The sequence below is a fragment of the Beta vulgaris genome, chromosome 9 (assembly GCF_026745355.1).
Source record: "Beta vulgaris subsp. vulgaris cultivar EL10 chromosome 9, EL10.2, whole genome shotgun sequence".
NCBI lineage: Eukaryota > Viridiplantae > Streptophyta > Magnoliopsida > Caryophyllales > Amaranthaceae > Beta > Beta vulgaris.
In genome coordinates this window covers 2,906,302-2,923,576 of record NC_079210.1, presented here as the reverse complement: position 1 = coordinate 2,923,576, position 17,275 = coordinate 2,906,302, and the positions used below count along the sequence as shown (strand labels likewise).

The 17,275-nt window shown below is 35.9% G+C and overlaps 4 protein-coding genes across 5 annotated transcripts; all 4 read right to left on the bottom strand.

Moving 5' to 3' along the window:
- Window positions 1-222: 222 nt before the first annotated feature.
- Window positions 223-2,775, bottom strand: LOC104902694 (7-deoxyloganetic acid glucosyltransferase). Its single transcript, XM_010690566.4, has 2 exons — window positions 2,127-2,775; window positions 223-1,438 (listed from the first exon to the last, which is right to left on the bottom strand). The coding sequence occupies exons 1-2, from the start codon at window positions 2,746-2,748 to the stop codon at window positions 465-467; spliced, it is 1,596 nt and encodes a 531-aa protein (XP_010688868.2). The 5' UTR covers window positions 2,749-2,775; the 3' UTR covers window positions 223-464.
- An 860-nt stretch (window positions 2,776-3,635) lies between these two features.
- LOC104902695 (uncharacterized) lies at window positions 3,636-6,811 on the bottom strand. Its single transcript, XM_010690567.3, has 2 exons — window positions 6,723-6,811; window positions 3,636-5,090 (listed from the first exon to the last, which is right to left on the bottom strand). Exon 2 carries the CDS (start codon window positions 5,027-5,029, stop codon window positions 3,881-3,883), a length of 1,149 nt encoding a protein of 382 aa, XP_010688869.2. The 5' UTR covers window positions 5,030-5,090; window positions 6,723-6,811; the 3' UTR covers window positions 3,636-3,880.
- A 59-nt stretch (window positions 6,812-6,870) lies between these two features.
- Window positions 6,871-10,854, bottom strand: LOC104902692 (uncharacterized). The gene is made up of 7 exons (XM_010690564.4): window positions 10,101-10,854; window positions 9,519-9,605; window positions 9,352-9,396; window positions 9,167-9,262; window positions 8,917-9,018; window positions 7,230-7,384; window positions 6,871-7,141 (listed from the first exon to the last, which is right to left on the bottom strand). Exons 1-7 carry the CDS (start codon window positions 10,692-10,694, stop codon window positions 7,060-7,062), a joined length of 1,161 nt encoding a protein of 386 aa, XP_010688866.1. The 5' UTR covers window positions 10,695-10,854; the 3' UTR covers window positions 6,871-7,059.
- Window positions 10,855-12,011: 1,157 nt separating this feature from the next.
- On the bottom strand, window positions 12,012-16,443 carry LOC104902691 (50S ribosomal protein L23, chloroplastic). 2 transcript variants are annotated; one of them, XR_008967602.1, is made up of 4 exons: window positions 16,091-16,443; window positions 12,672-12,999; window positions 12,383-12,561; window positions 12,012-12,303 (listed from the first exon to the last, which is right to left on the bottom strand). XR_008967602.1 is itself a non-coding variant. In XM_010690563.4 (3 exons), exons 1-3 carry the CDS (start codon window positions 16,332-16,334, stop codon window positions 12,465-12,467), a joined length of 669 nt encoding a protein of 222 aa, XP_010688865.1. In that variant the 5' UTR covers window positions 16,335-16,443; the 3' UTR covers window positions 12,012-12,464. The 2 variants fall into 2 exon arrangements, 1 of the variants encoding a protein (XP_010688865.1); XM_010690563.4 differs by having other exon boundaries at window positions 12,012-12,561.
- Between the last annotated feature and the right edge of the window lie 832 nt (window positions 16,444-17,275).

The following is a 17,275-nucleotide window of genomic DNA, read 5'->3' as shown; positions in this document are numbered from 1 at the left end:
TTCATGCTGTAATCATGTATCTTAAGTAGATTAGGAATTTGTATTTTTTTAATATCTACTAAATGAAAAATAATTATTTTTTTCAATTCCAATATTAAATTTTAAAATTTTTAAGTACTATCAACATGACGGTTAGTCTCTACGTATTTAGTACGCTTAAAACACTGGATTTTGAGCAACATACAAAGCAGATTAACTATCTCGATAATGAGGTCAAGTATATATACTGGTGAATATAGTCTTGGTATTTAACTATTTCGGACAAAATTTTACCTCTATTGTAGCGTAAATCACTATACACCCATCTCATATAAGAACTTGTGTTAACTTTAGAGGACGACGTACATAAACACTCAAAGAAAGATTGAAATACTAAGCATATAAAATTGTTTAGATTATGAGCAAAGTTGAAGGCAACTTCTAGCTAGATTACTTCCTACTATTTGTTAATGCAGTTCTGTTATTTAGTCCAAGAGAACGTTATCTTGTATAGGAAATCTCATGAACATAATATCGTCGATTAAACGATTCAAACTGTTATAGGAAGATCCATCTTCCGCCACAGCTTGAGCGGCTAACTTAGCCATTTCATCAGCCCTTGCTAAGAACTCGTCTTTTCGAGTTCCCATAAGATCTTTGATCATCTTTTCAATCACAACTCTATTACAATTGTCTTTCATGTCTAATCCAATCTTCCAAACCTCACTTACAACCCTGCTATTCACTTGTTGATCGACGAAGAATGGCCAACAAATCATTGGAACACCTGCAACTATACTCTCTAAAGTCGAGTTCCAACCACTATGAGTCAAAAACCCGCCAATTGCTTTATGCGCTAAGACCTCTTCTTGTGGTGCCCATCTAACAATACAACCTCTATCTTTTGTGCCTTCTATAACTTCAGAGGGAACCTCCGAATACTGGCTTTGATCAGCCTCCTCATTGTTCGACTTGATTATCGAGTCTGGCCTTCTAACCCACAGAAACCTCGTCTTACTATTTATCAAACCACACCAAATCTCCATGAGCTGATCCTTTGTCATGACCGCAAGACTTCCAATGCTCACGAAGAGGACTGATTTTTGGGGTTGAGCATCAAGCCACACCAAGCAGCTTCTATCTTCTTGCCATAAACTGTTTGAAAATGACTTGGCGGATTCTTGTTTTATCCTACATTCGAGGTTCAAGTGGAGAGGTCCAATGTTGTACAAATTAGGACATAAAGCTTGCATGTGAGTAAAGAATTCACCTTCAAGCTTATCAAAGGTGTTCAATATGTGTCCTTGAGCTCTTGAAAAAGTTTGTGCTTCCTTGAGTACAAGCTGGATGCGAGGGCTGTTCGGGTTGAAAGCACGACAGAAGCTCGGGAGATCCCGGCGCCTCAAGTAGGTTTCCATCCCTGGCACACTGGTTACTGCTGCATCTAAGTCCTCCTCTCCTACATGTGACTTGAAAACGTTTTAGTACTTGAAAGTGAAAAAAAAACACTTCTAATTTATGTTGTTGATATAGGAGAAACAAGTCTCACTAAATTACTAGCTGCTTGTTTTTGTTAGATTAAAAATTGACATCAGCCAGAGCATGCAAACTGCAAAGTGCAATCATGCCCATATAATATTACTACCTTGATTTAGATTTCAAAATCCTAGATGGGAGATATGTTTACTCATTAATTAGGACCCAAAGTGCTCAGCAGTCAGCAATGAATCTACAAATATTAACCTGTATGATCTTGTATACCCAACTCTTCCTCCTCTTAGCTCAATCATAGTATCATGGTTAACAATTAATCATATATATACAACCAGAGTTCGATGAGATTCACATTAAACTCAAAAATTATGGACAAACCCCATTAATTAACAGTTTACACATTCACATAGAGTATCTCATAAAGGAGAACAAAAGCGAGAAATTGGGTTTTGGGTGGAAACCTCATTTAAGTTGATCGATGGCCAAACCCCAATGTTCCACATAGAGCAATAATATACATTATATTTGGTACATAATCTGGCACTAATTAAACACCACTAGGCTATCACTCGCTACTATCAATATTAGAAATTGCTAAATATATATCATTGATAGCTAGCACAGTAGGAAATAATATTAGATGGAAGACTAACCTTGGAAAGGGAGGTCACTAGCTCGAATCATGTTAGGAACACAAAGATAAGTCCAAAGTCCACAAGGACTAATAGTTTCAAAATAAACAAGCGGCACCTTCAACTCTTTAGCAACATCCACCATACACCCAAAAAATCCATCAGCTATAATACATGTCACTACTTTCTTAAGTTCTGGTTCAACCGAGCCATAAGCCAGCACTTCTCTTAGCTGGCTACCTTTGGCTTGAGCCTGACCCTCTAGGGTCATGGTCAAGTCAACAAGCTGATAGGTTCCCCGGGGGTTCTCGTTGTGTCCGAGCCCATCGGGCACGGTCTCGAAACGGAAGTGAGGAGAGGTGTCCGAAAGCCGGGCCGCCGCAGTTGAGTGGAGAAGAAGGCGGCTGTGGATGAACTCGGTGGTGAGGAAGGTGACAGATATGGTAGCATCGCTTAACTTAAGAATAAGATCAGCTAGTTTGAGCATGCAGTTGACTGGACCTTGGATTGGTAAAGGGAAGATGACAACATGAGGTGATGATGGTGGGATGGTAGGAATATGAGTAGTTTTCCGATCTTCCATATCTTGGTACCGCAGTAGTGATCTGTGGTCGTTTGATACGGTTGAAAAGTCGGGATACATAGAGTTTTATATCCATCCTTGCTTTTAGCTGTAAGACTAGAAGGGTTGGCACTTAGCCACCCATATTCTCAATATTATAAATAATAAGGTTCAGTTGTGCCTAATTCACAACTACTATGAATTGAACAACTTTTGACAACATTTTCAATTACATATATGGTTCAATATAAACATGTTGTCGATTATACAACCACTCTTGATGAGAGTGCCCCATATGCTGTTAAGGTCATGGATACCTAGTAAACAAAGAACTCCTTATGCTAAAGCCAAAACATGATCGTTGTCTAGACTAGGGGTGCTTATCGAGCGAGCCGAGCCGAGCCCGAATATAACTGGGCTCGGCAGTCGGCTCGAGCTCGTTAAACTTTTTATGAGCTCCTCGAACTTGGGGGAGCCAAGCTCGGTTCGTGCTCGTGATTAGAATTTGCGGCTCGAGCTCGGCTCGTGAGCTCATTTAGGCTCGACTCGTGATCTCGTTTAGGCTCGGCTCATGAACTCGATTAGGTTCAGGCTTGACTTAATATAATTTTTAATATATATAGATAATTTTTAATATATACAAATAATTTTTAAATATAAAATATTTTTTTTAGTATAAAATAATTAATCGAGCTGTTCACGAGCTTTACGAGTCGAGCTTTGCCTAGCTCGGCTCGGCTCGTTTTGAAGTTCCTAGCCGAGCCCGAGCTCGAGCTGAGCTTTGACCGAGCTGAACCCGAGCTGCTCGCGAGCTTCTCATGCTCATTATCATCTACTATCGTATGTTGTCGTTTATGTTGTTTGTTGGTTAATAGTTGACGATATTAATGATTAAGAGTTTGCATTGTCTAACGTAAATTGAAAGTGAAAGTGAAACTAGTAATTAATAACGAACGATGGGGGTTTGCTCTATTGAGGTAGTGGATCTAATCATTGATGCTTACAATCATGATCTATACTAAATTTATTTAGAAGAATATATAAATATAGATACTTATAATATAGAATAGTAATTAAGCGATAATTTTCATTGATGAAGATGCTATAAGATCTATGCTACTGACATGTCTATCTTCTTAACACTGCATCAAAGTTATTTATTAAAAACGAAGTCATAAAACTAAAAAGTACATGATAAATCTCATTGAGTAAATTACTCATCTTCATGGTCAATTGATATGAACATTGGTCCATCATTGTGCTTATTATTATGAATTTCACGAGTGTCCGGAAGAACCCAACTCGAAATGTCGAATTGATCTTTAAACTCCAACACATGACCAAGACCAATCTCATTTTGTAATATAGAAACTTCTGATTTTTTATCAGTGGACTTCACCTTGGGATTATTCTTCAAACCAAGATGATCAGATACATCTTTTATCTCTACTTCCATATGCTCAACTTTTGTCTTGCAAATATTATATTGACGCTTCAAGTCTTGTGCATCTTTTTCAGAAGACTCCAACAACATCTTGGTTGAATGTAATTCATTATTGGTTACAGAAAGTTGATCTTGTACCTTTTGTAACTCTTCTTCCACAACTTTACCATCTCTTTTACCATTGAAAACTTGTTCCTCAAGTTCTATTACCATTTTATTGGAGGATTCTAGTTGATTTCTAGCTAATTCTAACTCAAGTTTCATACTAGAAATTGCATCTTGTATCCTTCTGATTTCGATTACCATATCTTCGTTTTCATTCTTACAAGACACAAGCTGAATCTCTAGCTCTTTTACCTTCTCATTCGAGGAATTCAATTCGTTCTTAGTAGATACTAACTCGGATTCATATTCCGAAATCTGAATCTGCACATTTTGATATTTCGTTTCCACTTCTTTAGTTTCCTTCTTACAACTGCAAATCTCTTCCTCAAGCTCCATTACCCTCTTCTTCGAAGCCTCTAATTGATCAGTTGCACATTGCAACTCACAAGTAGTTGCAAAAAGTTGATCTTGTACTCTACGTAGTTCCATTTCAATATTCTGACTATGATTGTTATATATGGAAAGTTGATCTTGAAGCTTGTTGAATTCTTTCTTAGAAATTTCTAACTCAAGCTTATTAGATTCTAATTCAGACTCAGTAGAACAGAGTTGATCACATACCTTCTGCAGTTTCATTTCCATGTCTTGTTGGGCCTTTTCGCAACTCAATAGCTGTTCTTTGAGCTCTTCTGCCTCCTTTTTCGACGCATCTAAACTGGCATTTGTAGACGACACCTCGATCTTCATGGACGTAACTTGTTTCTCAAGCTCTATTATCTTATCTTGAATTGCAGTTGATAGTTCTGCTCCCATGGTGTTACTTTCTTTCCTACTACAATGTACTATTCCCTCACTGTTGGGGGCTTTTCTTAAACTGTAAATCAAATTTTTTTGGTGAAAGGGACGAGAAATCGAGTTGCAGCTATGTAGGAAGATGCAAATGGAGGTATTTATACCATGAGAAACGATCGTAAACAGTAGAATGTAGGGAAAATAGTATACCCTCATGATAATCTATTCCTTGCTTGTGCATGGAGTTTATTCATTTTGGTTGTTTTTCTTTGTCCCAGTTTTTTAGCACGTGTAAATACAGAATATTCATGACAAAAGAATGGCGCACCAGAAAAGAATAAGTTTGTAGCTTCAGGGAGGGAAGGTTTCTATAGTCACACACATGTACAGTGTACTACCTTTTTTAATTTTCCATACAAATCGTATATAGTTCTTCCGTTTCGTTTTAGGCTCCGTTTGGTAGGGCGTAAAATATTTTCAGTGTAAAATGATTTTCATGGAAAACAATTTACAATGGAAAACATAATTCCAAAATTAGTTTTCCGTTGTTTGGTTCGATGTAAGAAAAATGATGAAATGAAAGAAAAATGAAAGGGAAAGTAAGGAGGTAGTGAGAGAAGTGTACAAGAGAGATAAGGAAAATAGTTTTCCCTTCATTTTGAAAGGAAAATGGTTTTCCATCATTGGGAGAGTAATTTTACCCCAAGGGAAAATGGTTTTACACTCTTTTGCCAACCAAACAATGTAAAACTGAAAATAGAGGAAAACAGTTTTCCGGGAAAACGTTTTACGCCATACCAAACGGAGCCTTAAATACAACAAAGGGGTATTTTTTTATTGAGACATAAGATATTCCTTTATTGCATTTAAAACAAAATGGAGGAAGTATAATGATAAACTCCAATTAACGAACTAATGTAGTAATATCTTTGTTTAATAGCATCAATTGCTCTAAACAACCTCATCCAAATCAAAACTCTGAGCTTCCTCAAACGTAAGATTAAGTTCGCTTAGATTTTTTTGGCAACCACAACTTTCAATTTTCTTTTTCTAGGAAATGAATAAGGAGATTAGATAGCTACAAGTTTAAATGTCAGAAACAATTCCTTAAGGGCTCAAATTTCTTTCACAAAGTAGTTAGTATTTTTAATTTACGATAGGTATATGAAGAGCTGAGCACGGGTAGGGCGATGCTGAGCCTGAAACATGACAAGGAAAAATCGTGTCGTGTCAGGCACATACCAAGCTCATGCCAAAATTGAAACTGATGCCCGCGAACAACCCACATTGATAAACCTATTAGCTTACTTCAACTTGCTTTTCATTTAAGAGGGATTATTAGTTAATGAAAAATGACTCTTTCATCAACAGTACTTTATAATTATAGACTGACCATTAATCAATTAAAGGTTTATCAGTATGCCACATAAATTGTAGTTGTAAGCTTGTCACATACCAACACTATTTTATTTGTAAGTTCATTTTGATGAACATGAATTGATAGAAATTTTGGGTCAAATATGTCACGTTTGTGGTTTGAGAGTATATCAGTCATGGATATTATTCAATTTGAACCTCGGTGACATTGATGAACTTCAAGTGAGAGTATAATACTTAGTAATACTGCGTGCGCCATATATTTTGCTATTATTAAGTACCAAATGATGAGCATAGGACAACAAAACTGAGGGAGTCAGTAAAACTTTTGCCATACCTCTAAAACTTTGCAACTTTCTTTAGTATATCAGTATATGCGTGTTACGAAAGGAGGGGGAGGGCACTTCACAGGCAACAGATTTCAACATGAACCCATGGCAATTTCATGTGTGATGTTACCAGTCCCCCAGATACACTGCAAAACAAAAATGAATACAGACACCTTATTTCACCTCGAAAAACAAAATTACCACTCGATTGTACAGATCAGCATGATACAGATTGCTAAATCACAAAACTCTTTCCAGAAAAAAGAGGGGGGGGAATATAAGCTGCTGTTATACACCACGTACACCCCAGCACCAAAAATACAAGATCAGCCATCAGAAACAAATCTATAGCAGCATCTCGGCAATCTGGACGGCATTAAGTGCTGCTCCCTTGCGTATTTGATCACCACAAACAAAAATATCCAACCTGCAAAGATAACCAATTTGAGTCGTTACTATTCTAAAACTGACAAATAGAAGAAAGTGGAGGGTAGAATGGCATGAGAGGCTCATACCCAGTATCTCCATCTTGAGAGACATCACGCCTTATCCTGCCAACAGCAACATCGTCCTTGTTGGATACTTGCAAGGGGGTCGGAAAGATATTTGATGCACGATCATCTATTACCACCACACCAGGAGCATTCTCCAAGATCTCTCTTGCAGTGTCCTATCACAAAGAATTTGCACGGAGTGGTACTCTCTTAGGGAATATTCGGACTGGGGATAACCTCAAGAGGGGTAATGATGAAAAAATAATGAGAATATAATTGAGTTTAGGAGGTCTTTTAAAAGGGATGAGGTGGTGTTGTAATGATATGCAAAGAGGAGGTATAGAGAAGGCAAATGATGCACAATTTAACACATTCGGGATGGTAGCTTGTCGATGTCCAAAACATGAAATATTTGCATTACATATATGAAAAAAAAAACTTGATTAACTAAAACTATGTATTAAATTGTGCATCATATACAGAAAGCAAGTGATACATAATACATTAGCTAAGCCTTGGAGGTAGTGAGAACAACCCACCATGTGATCATCTAATATGGTATTTCAAGTTAACCTAATCTATAGGGCATAATCAACACAATATAAAATGGAGGAAAATCAACTAAAAACTTAAGAGAGGATATAGCCACTGAGCATAAGCTATTTTGCACAGTAACTTGGTTAGAGAAAGACAGGAAGTAAACTGCACCTTAACGGCCAAGGGAACTTATCTAGACAGATAGTTATGCATATTCTCTTATGGGATCCATTTTCTATAACAATAACAATGTCAGAGCCTTGATCCCAAATTCCCAACAAATGAGGTCAACACCACAAGTCAAGATTTTATCTCTAGTACTCGCGCACATCGATCATTGCCACCAATCTCTTCAAACATTATAAGCTCCTGCAAACCTAATTTTCCTCTATCATTTTAACACCCTCTATCCAAGTCATCTTTAGCCTTTCTGACTTACAAAATCTCCAATTGTCAACTTTCCGCTGCCCTAACCAGTGCGTCATATCTTTTTTTCTTCGAGGGGATAACCAGTGCGTCATATCTAGTCATGTTTTATGTAGCCCAAAACATTTTAATCAGTTCTTTCTTATCTTATCTTCTACAATTTTAACCCTCTTTCGCATGTCTTTGTTCCGAATTCCATCTTTTAATGTGTTCCCGCATATCCATCTCAACAAGCGCATCTTTGCTACCTCAGAGTCACAATGGCAAGCTGATCTTAGACAGCCAAAAAAATAAAGGATCAACCTATTCCAATTTCCAAGTGATTAATAAATTGGTTCATTCATTACTGCAGGTAATGACTCGCCTGAAAATCAACCAATGTAAATAAAACATGGTGCTAGTATAGCAATCATAGCCATTAACTATGAGCCACAACGTCACCAATTTGCTTTCTTTTGGTGCAAAGAGCACTTTGAATCCTCAATATATGGAAAAGAGTAATGTAAATGGTAGGGCCTAATTGTAGATTAGACCTATTTGCTCAGACAAGTTTTCCTTGCAAAAGTTGTTACATCAATGAATCAGCTCTGAAATAACCTTGTCTTTACTACAAGATTATTTACGAGCAACAATGATCTTTGCTGCTTTTGCGTTTCATAATCTCATGGAAACTTCTTATAAAACATATGAAACTGACAGCAAAAGAAATATGTACATCAGATTATCGAAAAGTTGAAGCAGGTACCTCATCAAGGGGATTCTCAAATTGAAGGTTTACACTCTCAGCATGTGCACGCATAACAGGAACCCTTATACATGTAGCGGTAACTCTGACATTAATATCATTCTACAAGAGAAATGAGGAAAAGTTATTGCCAACTACTCAAAAACATCCATGTAAACTAACAAGCAATAAAGTGATAAACCAAAGCCACAACTAAAAACCCTGAACAATGTATGATAGCTTAGCAATGGAAACAAATTCAATTGCTTACCCAAATTTTCCTGGTTTCCTTTACTAATTTCATTTCCTCTTCATTGTATCCATTTGAAACTATTGGTGCATTGTGGGAGAACAAATTAAAAGCATACTGCACGAAAAAAATATTAGGAGACAAATTAAATGTTGAAAAGGGTTGAAAAAGCATCATCATGCAAAATATTTAAGACTTAAAAATACCTGCTGATTAAAAATGTTACAAGTTGGAGGCTTGCCTTCCAAAACCTTCACATCAACCAATGCAATATAGATCAATACATCAATCAAAAGCAACAATGCTTCCATTTCTACTAGAAACCCTACAAAGCACAAATGAGAAATCAAAATATAAAAGGATTTTGATAAACCTCACGCGTTTGCAACTCAAGTTCTTCCATCGCAGCAGCACCAGCACCACTAGCTGCCTGATATGTGCTGACAACCATACGCGTAACCTGTAAAATTTACCACATGCACTGTCTAATAAAATTTACCTCCCTTATACATAACAGAAGCAACTCTGCCTCATTATTTAAGTTAAAGCACTACAATATCATTATTCATCAATTCACCCTACATTCAGCTGAAATAACTCAACAAAAAATGATTCAACAGCATTATATCCTTTTCAACTTCAATATAAATTCTTTAAGCTTATCATTTGCACATTTGAAGGTCATAATCATAAGCGTCTATACCATAAAATCGATTTTCAACTTAAGGAGAAAGACAAAAAAAGAGCAGTCTCATTTTCTTCCTTCTAAGTTCTAATAATAATGATTCAACAGCATTATATCATAACTTCAACTTCAACTTCAACTTCAATCTAAATTTCTTGAGCTTAACATTTACACATCGGAAGTCATAATCACAACTATCTCTACCATAAAATCGACTTTCAACACAAACGAAAAACACAAAAACTTCAACAATGAAAAAGAACAACAAACCTTAGCACGACGATGAAGAGGAGTAGCAGCCATCAAGCAAATAATAGTAGAACAATTAGGATTAGCAATCAAAGCTCCTTTTCGATTAGAAACCTTAATATGCGCCATAGCCTCAGGATTAACCTCAGGAATAACAAGAGGAACATCCTCCACCATTCTAAAAGCAGAACTATTATCAACAACAATAGTTCCTTTTTCAACAGCCAAAGGTCCAAACTGTTTACTAATCGATCCACCGGCGCTAAAAAGCGCAATGTCGACGCCATCAAAGCTATTAGCGTCGAGTTCTTCAACGACGTAATTTTTTCCTTCGAACGACATCTGTTTTCCGGCGGAGCGTTTGCTTGCGAGAAGCTTGATAGAACGGTAAGGAAAGTCGCGGTCGGAGAGTACGGAGAGGAATTCTTGACCAACGGCGCCGGTGACGCCGACGACGGCGATGGAAGGACCGTCGTCGCGGAGAGACATGCGGATGGAGGAAGGAGAAGAGCGGGGGAAAGAGAGGAGAGAGAAAGAGGAGTGTTGAGAATGGCGGATTGTGGTGGAGAGAAAAGGGGAATGAGGTTTGACGGTGAAGTTCATGGCGGAGGTCATTTTTGTGGTGGCGGCGGAAAGAGAGAATGAGAGAGAAAGAGAGTGGAGGAAGTGTTGGTTATAGTACTTGTTAGGGGTTTTTGAATGGGATTTTAAATTAGAGAGGACCAAAGGTTTAGAATTTTAGACATAGTATTTGTCTCTCTTCTTCCCATTGGAAAAGAAAATGGTAGCTCTTGCCTCTTGGTTTTGACTTTTAACCAACTCGAAATTGAGAAAAAATTGGTATGGCGTTAAAGTCTTGGCCTAATGGTTAAAATTGAGGTGTTGTAAATGATAGATCATCGGTTTAAATTCTCCTTTCTTTCTTTGTATTTTATATGTATTCGTCACTGGAGAATTGAATTTAATGGAGTTGAGTTGAATTGAATTAAGTTAAAGTAAAGTTTAATTCATTTCATGGAAGATGAAGTTTAGTTGGGAAAAAATAGAGTTAAATCGGCGAAAATAAGAAATAAAGTAGGAAAAAAAGTTTAAGGAAAATAGAGAGTTAATTTAGTAATCATGTTAATTTATCTTATATCATGATTCAGATAGCTTGATTAAAGTTTAATATATTTTAAGTTTAACTTTGAGTAGAATTTTAGAAAAAAATATCAAAATTAATTTCAGAATAACATGAATTTAAACAACAAAAAAAATGCAGAAAGTTTCCTTCTTATATCTAAATTTTTTATATCTTTGTTCAATGGATTTGAAAATCTATACATTATCCTATGAACCTTGTAACGTGTTCATTAATTATTGAAAATCTCTAATTGATTAGGTTCATATTGTTAACATTTGCTATCTGATTAATTCTTTAATTAAATTTGCTAATAGTAAGTCATAGATCAAGAGATAATACTTTTCGAGACACACATTCGAAGAGTAAACATGCATAAAAGAGTATTAATAGTATGATTAGAAATTCCGAGAGTATTAGTACTTAAAAGAAACTAACTAATAGGTATAATCCTTTAGAAATGCGAAGAACTCAATTGTTGATTCTATATTGAAAGATTATGAGGTATAAACATGTGTGAACCATTAACAAGTGTCAAATAAAAAGATCTTTAGGAGGAAAAAACTAGGACTATATTAAACATACTCTAACAACCCATTTAGTAGATGCTTAGTTTAATTTGTAAAAGAAATCACATGTCATTATCAGCCCTTAAAATAAATCATACCTTTACAAACTTGCATTACCATACATTATCAATTCAGAAAAGTGATATTGAGCCATATATCATCCGCAAGGATGTTTTAAGCTGGCCCCATATTAGGAGCCTTATCCTAGTTTTCTTTTCTGTATCAAAAATATACAAGAAAATGTAGCAAAACATAAATTCGCGATGTTTACCATGGTGCTGATAATTCATGAAGTAGAGCTGGAACTAAATTCATTTGGAAGGTAGTTACATATAAAAATTTTGATCAAAAACAAACTGATAGGAAAGAAACTGTTGCTTCTTGCTTCAACTCTAAACACTTGCTGCAAACTCTTTCTACGCAACCATTAGCCCAAACTAAGACCATTTTGAACCAGCTTGAAGCTTAACACCACAACCGCATACATAAAATACAGATGTGTAAATCGAAATGCACCAACTTAAGTGTGTGAACACTGCACAACAGGAATGAGTTACGCACTTGAGAGATGCACTATAGAAACAAACATTCATCTTACAGCAGCTAACTCCTACCTCGAAATGAGGCTTCAAAAATAGCTGTATTCGTCAAGAAAGGAGAAAGAAGGCCACAGCTATACATCTAAAATCATTCAACTCAGTTACTGTTAGGAAAAATTCCTATCTTCTTCGCAAGATCTGAAGCATTGTACTCTTTGCTCAACATAATATATGCTTTCTTTGTTCCATCAGGCCTGCAAACACAACATAAAATCAATAATCAAAGGCCTGTTTGTAATCATTTGCGAGAAAAACCAAAAAAACAAAATTCTTGATATCCAAAAAAGTGTTTTCCAGTATTCACCTGATCAAAGTATTTACTTTTCGAACTTTAACACCAAAAAAGTTACTGATGGCATCCCTAATCATCTTTTTATCAGCACGAACATCAACAGTGAAGAGGAGGGTGTTCTCATCACCGATACTCTTAATTGCAGCCTCAGTTATGATGGGGACCTGAAGGATCTGATATACATCAAGTACTCTCCGAGGGTACTTGATTTTTTCACGCTTTTTAGTGGATTTGGATTGAGAAGCAGCAGGCGCCTCTGTGGTTGTTGCAACTGCTTCAGTAGCCTGAGCAACCATGAGATCCCTACCCAAGCCAGGCCTCTTCATGGAAGAAACTGCATCTGCATGTACTATTTTGTTAAATCGATTCACAATAATGTACTTGATTCAGTAAATGCCAGAATCAAAGTCTCTACTTTACATATCTGGCATCCTAGAAGCACTATTCAAACAGACTAAGGGTGTGTTCTCTTCACCTGAACTTGTCTAAACTGAATTTATTAGACCTGACTGAACCTGTCAACCCTAATTTCACCTTGTGTTAGCCCCCAAGCAACCCTGAAACTTACTTTTCTAAGGTGAAGAGAACGCACACTAATTGATATCTCTTGAAGCTTCAATTCTTTCATATCATGGAGAAATAAGCTTACGTATGAAAATTCAGATAAGACAGATATGATCAGTAGATGGGACCACACAACTCAGTTCCGTTAATAAAGGGAGTGAAAAGAGATATAAATATGGTAAAGCCACTATTGACACCTTTAAATTCAGGATACATTAGTAGTTCCTTGATTGTTAAGGAAGTACATTATGAGTCCTCAGGACTAATGCATACTAGCAGGAGTACCCTACTGAGCCTCATCTTACAAACACAAACACAAACAAAAATAAAAGATGGTTGATCTTAGAAACTTTGATGCATCAGTAAAACAACCTGATGGCTGACTTAAATGCATAATACTCATACACACCCTGAGCACCTAGGAGTTGTTTAGCAGCTAGCACACAAACAAACCCTATTTTTTAAAATCACTATAAGGTAACAGTTCCAAGAAGGTCAAAGTTGAGTGTAACAAACTAAGAGCTGTAGAAATATCAAAACTGTCAAGAAAAGGGCATAAAATTTAAAGACAATATAAAGTATTCAAATTTTACACAGGTGTCCCTTTAACCTCCTGAAGAAAAAAGAAGTATCTTGGACAAGAAATAATAAATAGATTATAAGTTTCTAGCACCGAATAATAGTGCAGGAAAGCATTGCACAGTCATTTACACATGGCACAATGCTATAGGAAAAGAGAATCACTAGTATGTGGCATACTTTGACTATTTAGAAGCGCAAAAAATTGCATTTTAACCATAAGCTATATATTTACTGAATTCCTAATACTCTCCACTAAATGGTACAATTCCTAAAGAATTATAGGCTTAAGAAAGATTGTAAGCGTGCAAAACTGATTTTTAAGACCAAATAGTATAGAAGAGCAAAAGTTCCTACAATCATGGTTGTGAGGTATGCTTGTTTATCCTCTTCTAGGTCTCCAACTATACAATAATGCAAATCTAATTTGATCTCCAAACGCCATGCTACAAAATCTAAAATTTCAAGGGAGAAGGCGCCGTTGGTTTCACTAATACTAAACTTCATTTGCAACATATTGCCAAAGCCAGAAAATGGAAAGAAAACATGAGTAAAAGGAACCTAATGCACAGGATAAACTTGTCCTAAATTTCTTCAAAGCTGCCATACCACCAATCTTTCAGCAGATAAGTAGAAATAACTTAAGAGTACCATTATGCAGGGACAATGGGAATTGCCAATCTCCCTACTGAACTTCATGCATGAGTCACTTGCCTAGTAACAGGCAATCTCATCTGTTCTCACTTCTCACACTAGCTCCAAAATTTTGCAGCAGGAGCCACACTTAATTTATCTAGGATACTTCTATGACAAATCATTTTCCAAAACACATCCAACTTATATACATATATCAAAGAGCAAATATTTAAACTCATACCTACCTTCTCCAGTCCCTTCTTCAGGTTCCACAATCCACACAGTCAGCCATGAAAAAAACAAGTATATCTTACACTTTAATTAAGTGAATACCTGGGAATGGTACAAGGCCGGAACAGAAGCTTCAAACAGGTTATGGAATTTAAAATGCCAATATTGTAGAAAAACAATTCCAAGGCTAAAAAGATTTACTCCATCAGATAATTACACAACTAAGGCAGATCTTTTGAATCACAATGATGCAGCCCATCATCCCCAAGAATGTTATACTTCGATTTTAAAAAATCAAAAGCTTCACATTCTATTATATTCTTTCTTTTGAGGTACTAAAGAAAAGAGAACGGAACGATGGGCAGCCTTGAATCGGATGCATCATCAAGTATGCAAAAGACTTCCTCGAGCATCTATAATAATGCATCCCATAAACAACGATAACTTTCTTCAAGTATTCCAATAATCGCTTATACGCACTGCCCATTTTGGCTCTAGAATGTGGGACTATAATCCGTTTTCAAGAGTATTTGGTTCGGAGAAAAACTTTTTTTTTCTTGGAAAGTAGTTCTCCTAATCTTCCTTGTTCAGTCTGTAGAAGTGGAAATAGTTCTCCCAAGGATAGAACCAATTTTCTTTCTAAAGGAAGATATACCCCATATTCCTTACCTCCCTCTTTCTCTTCTCCTATCCATCCTCTCCCCATCTCTCCTTCATTCCCAATTCTCCTTATCTCAAACTAACCAATGCTAATTTACAACCGTATTTCCCTTGGAAAATGTTGCCATAGATCGAAAAATGTTCTCTATACAACCAAACGGAGCCTTCATTTTGAAGCAATTAGTCAGTGAATCTCTAGCCACGTTGGTAAAGATTCCCAACTCAAGTACAACAATTCATCACCTCTCCTACAAATTCACTCTCTGAATTTGTCAAGCTAATAAAATCCTAAAAACTTCTTACTTGCCACTCACAACAATTCAATTTAGTAACAACAAGATGCAAAATTAATCAGTTTCTACCCGTTGAAATATGCCTTGAATTATCTGGCGCTAGGATTAACCAAACAAGGGTATATATAAACCCTCATTATTATTATTATTCTCAGCCTCTGGTGTTTTTTCACAATTCTGTAATATGTTATCTCTCCTAAACCAAATAAAATCAGTTTTCCCTGCTGTGTGTAGGCCTAGCTAACATCTTGTTAGTGAACCACGTTAAATCCTCGTGTCAATGTTTCATTAATTCTTTGTTTCGCTAATTGTTTCTGTCACAACAATACCAACCCATCAATTAAACGACACAAAAAAAAACAATCATACATCAAATAAGGCTCATACTATTTCTAATGTACATAAAAAGAAAGCACTTAAACAAAAGAAAGAATCATAGAAATTCCAGCTTGTAAAGCAGATACATACCATGAAAATTGAAACTGTTTTGGGTATGAGCAGAAGCAATGGTACCCACATTTGAGAAACCATAGCTCATGCCATGAAGCTCAGTTGGGTGTACAAAAACTGTCTTTTTGGAGGAAAAACAGGAAATTTGTGGTGTTTTCTTTGGAATTTGGAAAGTGAAAGAAGTTGCAGAGACATTAGAGGAATGGTTTGTGAGAGAGAAAGAAGATGAGAGAGAATGCAAGTTTGGGGAGGTGGTAGCCATGGTTTCAACTCAAGGACGAAGAGAGAGAAGATAAAGAAAATGGATAAGCCCCTAAGTCTCTCTTTTGTAAAATTTTACTGTATGCTGCACTTGAAGTTTGTAGATCCAAGGCCTATCTTCTCAAGAAATATACTACTTCCATTTTCTATTATTTGCAACGATTAGATATTTTTCCTCTCAATTTTATGCCAAATCATTGTATATAATAAAAAATGGAGGTAGTACTCTTTTGTCTTTTCAATATGGATAGAAATGAGAATTGGTTGGATCTGATTAAAGTTTATGAAATTTATATTTGATCCACTTTTATTTAGACTTAATTTTTTAAAATTTGATTTGGGTTCAGATTTTTTATAGTCGAATTATTTTGTGGCGCTTTTTTATCACTTAAGTTCACAAATATTACAGTCTTATTAAGGGGTATGCATCGATATGGTTGATTCGATCGATCTGATCAAGTAAATTGGATATCTGATCCTTTTTTTTTTGTTCACGAATATCCGAAAATTTTGTATCAGATATAGATCGAAATTTTTCATTTTCAGATATCTTAAAATATCTAAAGCAAGAAAATTCAATCAAATAATTTTGGAGATCAATATCTAAAAAACCCGCTTCCATGATCGAATATCTGAAAATATCAGGTCATTTAAGAATTTTTGAATTTTTCTTTGAAAAAGCAATATTTCTTAAGTCGCTGGAAATCCAATGACCTAATCTAAAAATTCAAATACCCGAAAACAATACAAGCAAAATTGTTTTCGCCGAAGTGAACCAAACTTGAATAGGATTCGAATTGAAATCAGATGCATCACAAAATTGGCCTATACCATGACCAATTGGTTTTTATTCACGGTGTGAACTGATGAGGAAAAAAGTGATGAATAATTTGACTCAATAGAACTGTAATACATATGCAACAACTTTTCAGAATTTTTTTT